The sequence below is a fragment of the Helobdella robusta genome, assembly GCF_000326865.2.
Source record: "Helobdella robusta unplaced genomic scaffold HELROscaffold_73, whole genome shotgun sequence".
In the NCBI taxonomy this organism is placed as follows: domain Eukaryota; kingdom Metazoa; phylum Annelida; class Clitellata; order Rhynchobdellida; family Glossiphoniidae; genus Helobdella; species Helobdella robusta.
Genome location: NW_008705415.1, coordinates 548551 through 559906, shown reverse-complemented (window position 1 = coordinate 559906; position 11356 = coordinate 548551). Strand labels below are relative to the sequence as shown.

General features: G+C 39.2%; 1 protein-coding gene across 1 annotated transcript; it reads right to left on the bottom strand.

Annotated features, from left to right (window-relative positions):
* Positions 1-14: 14 nt before the first annotated feature.
* Positions 15-10991, bottom strand: HELRODRAFT_194320 (hypothetical protein; the record flags this gene model as incomplete). Its single annotated transcript, XM_009031414.1, has 27 exons — positions 15-465; positions 888-970; positions 1131-1263; positions 1351-1521; positions 1609-1714; positions 1849-1939; positions 2164-2389; positions 3758-3989; positions 4076-4147; positions 4324-4525; positions 5285-5409; positions 5525-5576; positions 5963-6172; positions 6241-6381; positions 6656-6831; positions 7186-7409; positions 7571-7822; positions 8059-8223; positions 8369-8442; positions 8575-8727; positions 8874-8962; positions 9142-9216; positions 9393-9668; positions 9874-10099; positions 10248-10522; positions 10653-10868; positions 10940-10991. 23 exons carry the CDS (start codon positions 10989-10991, stop codon positions 1677-1679), a joined length of 3642 nt encoding a protein of 1213 aa, XP_009029662.1. The 3' UTR covers positions 15-465; positions 888-970; positions 1131-1263; positions 1351-1521; positions 1609-1676.
* Positions 10992-11356: the final 365 nt, after the last annotated feature.

Genomic DNA, 11356 nt, shown 5'->3' with positions numbered 1-11356 from the left:
TCACTGTTTAGTTGTTTTGAATGAGGAAAATTTATTTTAAAATATACTGTCAATTTATTAATATAATTTTTGTCATTCAACAGTGTTTTTTGTTATCTGTCAGGAAGATGAAACAGCTCTTGTTTGATAGTTTTAAAAAGTACCAACTTGATCAACTGAAGTTTCAAACTTTAATAATTTCTCAGTCAAAATAATATAAACTGGATAGGACTGAAACTGACTCAAATCAGAACTGCCGACGACTTCCGCTTCATTATCAGGCCTAAAAGAATCATCATCAGCACTACCGCTAGTGAAAATCGTCTGATCACGTGATGGAGCAGTTGCTGAAGCCGCTGTTGACGTCATGATTTGATTTTGACCCGGTGGGAGGAGCTGTCTGCCTTCAATGAGACTGTACGCCTTGTACGTCTGTGTGTACGGTTTGCTGTCTAGACTGATGGCTACCTTGTACTTCATCTCTCTCTGATTGAGAGAATAAGGAGTGAGTTTTTCATCAAACAAACCAATCAATCGATCGATCAACCATCCTATCCAACCAATCAATTAGCCAGTCTATCAACCAATCAAAAACCACTACTACCGTTAATAATAATAACAATAATGCAAGCGATATTAATACCAACAAAGTTATCAATACAACGGTTGTAGTTGCTATTACAACTACAACAAAAATACTTGCTCACCGATGTTGTTCAATTAAAACTTTTAAACAAAGGAATGACGCTGAAAATGAAACAACAACGTTTAACAGCTGAAGAGACAAAGTGTTAAGACTGAAGATTGCTCTATAAATTGGGAATACAACAATTTAGCGATGCAACCGCTGATCTATTATGAACATCAGACCAAAAAATGAATGAGCAAAAGAAGGAAAGAAGAACAACATTTGCTTCGACGACGGGTCTGTATGGGTAGTGAAGGTAGAAGTCCACATTCCTGATCATCTTCTTCCTCATCCTGCATGGACCTGCCAGTGTGGTCGTGTGATTGTTATTTATTATCATGCCTACATTTTTAAAGTTCTCGCTTCAACACCACCACAACAACAACAATACACCCCCATCATCATCATCATCATCATCATCAGCAGCAGCAGCAGCAGCAGCAAATAATTAAAAATGAACAACCTTCAGTGACGTCAAGCATCCACTTATCCAGATCTGATCCGACCTGCGGTCCCCACAGCCCTCTCTCCCTCATCAACTCCCCCTCAATTTCCAGCCACTCTTCTTCTAGAAACTGCATCGTGCGTTCTTGGTTCTATAGCGGATTGGTGTTGTGGTTGTTAGCATTGTTGTCTCTGAAAAACAAGCGAGCAAATGAACAAACGAACGAACGAACGCTCACCTGTATATATTGGCTCAATCTGAGATCAACAAGATCACAAATGATTGAGAGATGGGAAGCTGTTCCATTCAGCCATTCGTGTTGAGTGGCATACACCTGCTTCCCTATGACCTCCTTTCTAGGCTTCCTATTGGCCAGTCTCATCATGCCCTGACCTACTTTTTGCAGCTTCTAGAGATTGGTATTGAAATATTTCTAGACATTAATTTAAAAATCTCATCGTCGTCGTCGTCATTAAAAGCAGCAAAAAGAGCATACGGCGTGCAGCTGAGAGTTCATCCTGTCAGACTGACTGTAGAGATTTCTCCTTTCATTCTCGTAGTAGTTCAACCAAACTTTTGTGGCTGCATCGAGTATTTGAGGCCTGTCAATCGACCATTATATATTTGCATATACAGAACTTAGCAGCATCAAAAGAAGTTCATTTGCATTGGGACAGCAGGTGGACGCAGAACTAACCAACTGGAAAAACACGTACACAAAAATTGTTGAACTAACTTGATGTAGACGAGGTCTGGCGAAGACAACTTTTCACATTATTTGGATCACTTGATGCCGTCAACGTCACCTTGAATATCTCTTCAATGACCTTTTTGATTAACCAACGACAACCATGAACATCAGCAGTTTTATCACATTTGATAGCATCATACTATTGTCGTCCTTTTATTTAAAAACACTGCCCCGAACAATAATGATGATCATCATCTATATTATCACATGCTCCTTCGAACCGTCATCACCACCACCACCATCATCATCATCATCCTCTTCATATTCATCATCATCATCATATTCATCGTCATCACTAACTGGTTTTTTAGAAATAAATAATTCATCCCAGACTTTCCTAGCATGCGATGCCAGACTCTGCAAACTGTCATTCACCAGCATTCTGTTGTTGCTGTCGCTGTTGTTGTTGCTGCTGATGCTGCTACTGTCATCCTTAGTTGAGGTTGGTGCGTTTTGATTGGCGGGAGCTTCAAAGCAGGTTGTTGGTTCGACGTGCCATGTTGTCGTTCGGAGGGCTTGTGGACTGCTGCATTGTTCGTGGTTGTTGAACGTTTGAGGTTGAAATTGAAATCTCACTTGAAATTATGCTCGTTAGCTTCTACATTTTTGGCACTAACAAGGCCGAACGCGGAGCTCAGCAGAACCAGATTAATAGAAGCAGTAATGTTACGACGATAACAATGACAACATCAACTATGTACAAGTTCATGGCGGGCTGCATATTTTATTTACACTGAATGTGCCTCGCTAACTCTATCCACTACATTTTTATGTGCAATCGATCGATCCTATCCTATGTTAGCAATGAACAGGCACGTCAGCACCTAAATTCAGTCACCGCATGCATCCACCTAAGAAATAGACAAACATAGGTAGATAAGTACAAAGAAGTGAAAGGAATGAACACAAACAGACAAGTAGAAAAAAAGTACACACACACGCACACACACACACACACACACACACACACACACACACACATATATATATATATATATATATATATATATATATATATATATATATATATACATACATACATACATACAATACAGCGCTTGTTGTTGAATAAATTTATTTCAATTCAATTTGAAATATATACTATCAAATTAATTTTGCTACAAAAAATTAAGAATAAGGCTGAATACAAAACAAGTGAAGCAACTAGGTGAAGAGACTTGCTGGCATAAACTATGTTACGTAGAGCTAAAACGAAACATAAAATGAATCTAAACTAAATAAACACAATTAAACCAACTAAAAAAATGAACACACACACACGCACAAACAAACATTTGCACACATGGCTAAACTAAAAACCGAATGTAATAAAGAAATAACAAGACCACTGTTAATTAATAGAGATAAACTAAACTGTGGCACTAAAAAATTAACTGTAAGTGAATGAATGAGGGACTATATTTGAATGAACGAATGAATGAAAAATAAATGAATAAATTAATGAATGAAAACATGAATAAATGGATGGATAAAAAATGAATGAATGGACGAACAAAAGTCAAATCCAGCAAACAATTAGAAAACATTTCTATTCCAAACCAAAGTGAAAATAATATGGTGTAAACATTCAAGCGAAGAGGTAGGTAAGGTACCTTACTAATCGTTCACCATCCACCGCCAAACATTTGCATCTAATTTTTGCAGTAAATTTTAGTCATTAAAATTGAACTAAAGAACAACGTAGCTTATTGATAAACATTATGAAATTCATACGTATTATCTGAAGTTACTTCAATGTATAATGCTATGAGGATGGGCTATGAGGATACTGTAACTATTTAAACTATTTAAAACAATTACTGAATAAAAATAATAATAATGATTATTATTTTTTTATTATTAATACTATTAAAATTATTATAACGAATACAACTTGATGTTATTGGGGTTGAGATCACACATTTGCAGGAGACAATAGCACAGGCAGCCAATAAACTCCGAGTCGAAGTTACTGGGACCAAAAATCAAAATTTTATTGGTCAGTAACTTTTGAAGAGTCTCCTTGACCCCTTCGAAGTCAGCCAATGAGGTGAGGGGACGGGAAAGTTGGTAGAGTATCGTTCGATTGAGCGACTTGTAAACATTGTCAAGACATAAACCAGAGGCTGTTGAGTGAATAAATTTGCATATAATTAATGTTCAGTATTGATAGATTTGCATATTTGCAAGCACTATGATGGCAATCACTGACCTTTTCGTTTAGCCTGTGAGATAAGCAGATTGATGAAATCAAAAACCTCATTTGGGTCCCGTGTATAAGCACCTACAGTTTAAAAGTCAAATCAAATTTTTTTATTGTTGCATATCAAAAAGACAAAAAAATGAGTAAATATTAGCCGATAGGTAGATAAACGCGTGTTTCGCATTAAAATGTGCAAAAAACTCAATACGCTTAAAAAATAAAAACACAGGAACGAAAACAACAGATGAGGAGCACACCTTGCCACAACTTATCGACCACCCGCCCCGAAAAGTAGAAGACGTTGGCTGCCAACTGCGTGTAACTGGATCCACCGGAAATGGATAGTGCTCCCTGCTCTCCCATCATCACGTCGGCTGCCAACAAGTGGTCCATCACAACGTTCAGTATTTCCGTTTGGAACTGTTTGCACTCTTGCCTAAAAGAATGATCTGGAGATACCTGGGTACGATGGGGAGGTGTTGATGGGGGTGAGAGAATAGTAGACATTTTGTGATGATGATGATGATGACTGGAGATAACTTAATAGAGGCGCTCTACAAATCTACAATTCAATACAATACAATTCAATACAATACAATTCAATACAATACAATACAATTCAATACAATACAATTCAATACAATACAACACAATACAATACAATTCAATACAATTCAATACAATACAATACAATACAACAACAACAACAACACACGTTTAGACGGCATTTTCCCCGAGATCAGGGGTTGCCGTTTGGCTACCTATGATGAAACCAAAATACCCCTCGACGCCATCCACATCTGTCACTCGCCTCAGTATCACGCAACCCCGCTTTCACCCTGTCCTTCTCCACCTGCTCTCTCCATCCCAATCGCGGACGACCCCTTCCTACCACTCCTTCAACCTCGAACTCCAACGCTCGCCTAATCCCGACCCTTTCATCCCTTCTCAACACATGTCCATACCACCGCAATCTCGATCTCCTTATCAATGTCACAAGGTCCTCATTCAGTCCCATCATTGACATCAGCTCTGTACTACTCCTCCTATCCTTCACTTTAACCCCACACATCATCCTCACCATAGCTCTTTCAGCCAATTTCAATAGCTCTTTCAATACAATACAATACAATTCAATAAAATACAATTCAACGATACTGATTAGAATGAAACAAAAATTTAATGATGCAGCAGCAGCAACAAGATCTGGCAACCGACCTCCAGAACCACATCAATGACAGGCAGAGATTTGTTAGTGCAGGACAGGGCCAAACTGTTCAAAATAATTCTTCTCAGAAAGTCAACAACAAATTTTCTGGCGACATGCGATGTCAAGGAAACTGCTGGCAAAATGTCATTTAAATATTTTCAACATTTGTTGATAGAAAAATAATGTTATCAATTCGAACAGTGCTACATGGCCTCGTTAGATGACCATAACCACATTCATGAACCGACCTTTTTCAGAAGTCGGGGCCGAAGTAGAGAGCTGCTCTACGCTTGAAAAAGGCTGCAAATTATAAGGCGGAGTTTGAACATTAACTTTATAAATATTTTCAGGTTGTTATTATTACTTTTATCGAAATTATTCAAACTTTCATTAACTAAATCAGATCTGGAAAAGTAAATAAATTTGCCACCTAGTTAAAAATGTCATGTCTCGCACTGCTATTGCTCGATGGCAAGGTTCGAATCCTGTCTCTCCGAAACTCAAAGACCATCATATGCGTATGATGCGGTGCTTGCGCGTGCACACGTAATGTGTATGTGGATGGTACATTCTTGTGACTCAAAAGTTTCATTATAAAGATAGAGCAGCAACATGCAAGCAGTTCCGCGCCTGATAGGGTTGCATTGTAAAGGATGGAAAAATAACATTTAAAAATGAATACAAACTCTGAAATCATCAACAGACGATTCCGAATTGTTGACGTCGGCCAAGCAACTTGACCTTAGAAGAAACAAAGTTGAAGAGAGGGCATTCAAAAAATCGGGCGTCATGCAGAGAGGCACGAAATCTGGTTGGTTGTGGTAGAGGTAGAGAAAGAACTGCAGGGCTACGATTGGATAGTCTTTCACCCAGGAATCTGTTTCCTGGTCGATGGACTAAAGAACAAAAATGGATTGATTGATTGATTGATTGATTGTTAGAATGAATGAAGATAAAAACAAACCGAGCAACTAAAAGCCGTCCTGACAAGAGAGAGGATAATGACAGCAGCTTCAATGCAGTACTCCAACTTCAACTTGCTCACCTGCAGTGGTTTGCCGTCTGACACCTTGAACACCTGGGTCCATATTGAGTCCAGATTGAACTGTATACATGATGATGATGATGATGATGAAGAGATGATGATGATGATGAAGAGATGATGATGAAGAGATGATGATGAAGAGATGATGATGATAGCTGAGGTAATTATAATGTAGATTGTGAATCACCATGTAATGCACGCGACAACAATGAATAAATATATGGGGTAGAAGACAAGTAAAACAATTTTGAGATCAATAAGCAAGCCAAATAAAAGTCTTAAATTTTCAACTGCAGGAAAGAAAATAAACACGATTGACAACCAGCTGACTGACTTCAACATTCTCAGGGATATCTGTAATTGGTTGATTCAGCATAAACATGACCAGCAAGAAATAGATCTTTGATAGGGAGGCATGCTGTGGCAGCAGCCAGTTGAGACACATGAAGCCAGGAGTGCTGCACAGCTCCATGGCAATCTCTCTTGAAGTACGACTGCCAATTTGTACACCTAACAAGTTTTGTTCGTGCTTGAGTCACTTTTTTACAATTTCAAATCTATTTTTCAAAAAATTTATTCAAGTCCATATAGCAATTTTAACAATTGTTACACGAACGCAGTAGATATAGATGGAAACATGCACACACATTCACATCAAAACTTACACCGTTACATACAAAGTTAAATGAACGAGAGATGTTGTTTTTGCACTTCGCGAGCGCTTTTGATAAATTTTTCATTTTAATTGGTACTCTATAAGTGGTGAACAATAAACAAACAAACATATACACACGCACACACACATATATACACACACACGCACACACACGCATAGATAGATAGATAGATACACATGACACCGACCGGCAAGAAGGGACATTCGGTTGCCGACGACGACGCACTGAGCATCGGTGAGCCACCCTCCACACCCGACCCCATCTCTGAATTTCTGCTGCAAGAAAGGATGATGCTGAAGGATGCAGAGGAGCAGTGAGAGGCTGCATGTGACTGTGGACGAGTGGATGTGACCTTGCAGGAACAACAAGAACCAATCAAGGCCCAGGGTCTTGTGGAGGTCTTCGCAGAATCTAAATAATTATGCGTGCTTGTGTGTCCGTGTGCATGTGCTGATCGTACCTTATTTAACCAGAAAGGTTTGTGATGGCAAACAGAAGACAATCAGAGAAAAATGAGGACATTGAATTGAACGAAAATCTCAAAAGTTTTTAAAGTAAAGAAGCAAACAAACTGAGAATTCAATTGTTGAAAATGTTTGTGAGCAAGTGGGACTGCAGATGATGTTGTTGTTGACGAGGACGACGGCATGAACGCCAGCTTCGATATGATATCCAAACAAAGATTTCTCAATCTGATGATGAATATGGATCTGGATCCTGTGTTATCAAACAATACATCTGACGGGTTGTCGGCGCTGCTGATGTTGAAAGATCTTTCATCCACTGAATTTGATGGGAGGAGGTTTGCAACAAACTGACCAAACCTAAAAATGTTGCAAGTCAACGTATGCATGGCGTAAGACGTTGAAAGTTTTTATTTCAAAATGCATACGTAACAGCGTGCATTTTATTATCACTGAATGATTACATCATCATCATTATTATAATAATTATTGTTTTAATCATCATTATCCTCATCCATTTCCTTATCCAACAACGTCATAATCCTCATCATCACCATTCTCATCACCATCGTCACCATCAAGAGCCATGCAACCACCTGAGCAATGATCTGGAATGATAGTTAGGACCGGAGAGGAGATTATGGAGAACAGAGGAAATGATGTTCATGGCGTTCAGTGATATGTTCTCATCGTAAGCAACATTCAACAACTTATCCACCAATCCAAGCTCCAGCATTATATTCTTGTTCCACGGTTGGTCACTAGACGGATGAATTAAGATGGACAGGTGGCATGTTAGTATGAGCTACTAGGGTGATTAATCAATATAGAGACTAAGAGATTAACTAGGGAGGTAATCATTCATTCAATCAATGATGCAATCGATCGTTGAGCCAAGCAGCCAACCTGGATTCAGTGAGGAGGTCAAAAAAATGCTCATACAAGGACTTCTGAAGGTCGCAGGGAGCCTTTTTCCAAATCTTTACAAATAATTAATCAACAACTAAACGAGTATTAAATAAATAAAGGAACAAATAAAAATTTGAACAAGCAAACGAAAATATCCACCCATCCGTCTACACATTCACCCATTGATAACTCGACCAACTAACATCCAAATCAGCCAATAGGCTTTCAAAAGCGCCCTTATTGGATATAATTGAGTTCTCCCTGCCACTATCGACAGTGCCGACCAATGAGAAGGTCAGATGCAGGATGTGACTGTTCAGCAGGCGGCACTTCTTCTTGAATATCATAGCTAGGTGCTGGCGTTCAACAGTGGATTCATTGATGGATTGATTGCAATAAATGAACAATCAAATAGATGAATTAATAAAGTAAAGAAAAGTTTATTGAAAAAATAGATAGCAAAGAAAGAGAGAAAGAAAAATAAAAGAATGAATAAAGAAACCTGGTAGCCCTTATTCATGTCCATTTCTTTGCATGCCTCTTTGTTGCTTCGTACAACACAGACCAGCGCTTTGACTGAAGCATACAACCCTGAGAAGGATAAGTGCTTGCGTGTGCGTGTGTCGACTTTGACTCACGCATATGTTTGTGCGTGTGTTTGTAACGTAAACATTTTCAGTTCGCATGCTTTGTGTGTGCATGTCAGGGTGTGTGCATGTCGTGTATGAATAGTACAAGTGGGTGTGATTCAAACAAACAAATAAACAAACCTTCAATATTGTTAGCCATGGCAATCAAACCAAGCAATGAAGAGGTGCCAGCAACACTCATGATCACCTTTGCCACTGGTTTTGGGCAAAATGTACGAACTCCTTTGAGGAAAGTATGAAGTTTGATTTCAACTAAACAATTAATCAACCAACCACTCAATCAATCAATCAATCTATCTATCAATCAGTCAGTCAGTCAGCCAGCCAGCCAGCCCAACAACCTAGATATCCAATGAGGATGGCTCCAAGACCCCTGGCAGGCCCTGCAAGATGACCCACGGAATTGTGGAGGATTCTGATTGGAGAGGCGTTTTCGTGTGCCGACATGCCGAGTTGTTTCGCAACATTCTTGGCATCGACCTTGTTGAATATCTTCCTTATCTTGGCGGTCGTCATCACTGACATGGCGTGAGCGTGGATGCCAAAGATAATTTTCTCTTCGTTAATCAGTGACGAGGACGACGACGACGATGAGGATGATGAGGACGACGACGACGATGATGATAAGTGGGGGCCATCTTTTCTATCTGCTTGTGATTGTTACAGAAATAACTGCTAGAAATTTATTACGTCGGTGCCGAAATCACGATATCGCATCGTTCATTTGTAAGTGCAATCACTTAGCTCCTATTTAAAAATATTCAGTCGAAATAAAAATCACAGACGAGGCAAGCGAGTGAATTGAGCAGACGTTATAGAGTGAGAAAGAAGACTCGTAAGCAGCCAACGAACCGTGCGCAAGTATGGCGGCTTGAAAACTGCCAGTGTAGTTGGGACCGAGTTTGTAGATGAACTGAACGACGGAGAGAATGAGTGCATCCTCAAATAGGTAGCAAGCACCCTGCCTCCATGACAACTGTGATGTCCGACGAATGCACGGAGGAGTTCCAATGAATGCATAGATGGACGCAATGTAGGACGATGTCGATGGAACCATGTACGGAGTTGGGTAATGCAACTGTGTGTATGTGTGTGTTTATGTGTGTGTGTGTGTGTTGCATAATTTATTTATTCATTTATTCATCATCGTTAACAACTCATCACACATTTATTTAGTACATGTTACAATGGTGAAGATAATGATAAGAGAGGTGATGGGAAGCAACCTTGAAAGTGCCGATGGTTGAACCGTTGACGACGACCGATAGACTGGAGTTCTTGAGCATACCGGACCTGTGCAGCATGACGACCAGGTGGTGCCACTGACCTTCCTGGGCCAGTTCAGGGCAGTGCATCCTGATTGTCGTGCAATCATTCCATGTCACCGATGTCGTCGTCGTCGTTGAGGTGTTGTTGTAGTTTGTTGATGAAGATGTTGTTGAGTTGTTCGTGATTTGCGTTGTCGATGGTGCAATAGAGTCAAAATCCATTTCGGCAGAGGCTAGAAGAATGATGACCACGATGATAATCGCAATGATGACCACAACAAAGTGACATCACAAAACATGCAGCACTAAAACACCACAACAAAAAAAACACAGAAACAAACAAACACATACACAAACACTAACCTAAATTACTCAACATAGTTTCTTGTGTTGAAATAATCAAGGACCTATCCTTAGCAGAGATATAGATGGATAGGCAGACCAAGTTGTCATCTCTGACTGATCTGACAATGTTGAGCAGTCTAACTGGATGGGCGTCGGTGGCTGCATTGCTGAATTTGTCGACACAGATCCACGATGAGTACGTCAGTCCCATCGAAGGAGGAAATGTGCGTTCACCTTTTGTTGGTATGCGTGTGTGTAAGCTGTTTGTGTGTGCAAATTAGAGGTGAGCGGGAATTGAAATTTACTCCCAATTTCCTTCAATTTTTTCCCATTCCCGATTCCCTTCCGAATTCCCATTTATGACAACGTTCCAGAAAATTCCCATTCCCTACTTTTAAACTCATTACCACGTTTTCCCTCCAGCCTCACATTTTCAGAATTTTTTAACACAAAAAACAATTTTTTTTGAAAAAAAAAAAAAACAGATTTATGAACACGTCTTCATCATCAAACAATGTAAAAATTCAAATGTTCTAAAAGTCATAAAACAAATGAAAAACTTTAATATTTAAATAAAACATTTGGCCGAAATAGTGCACTGCATTAATTAACAAACATATAAATAAATTAGATTTCAATTGTTTCAGACAGTCATCCGAAGAATAAAAATAAGCATAAGCCAATCACAGTCAGAAGGACAATTGTCATATAACATCGATGTT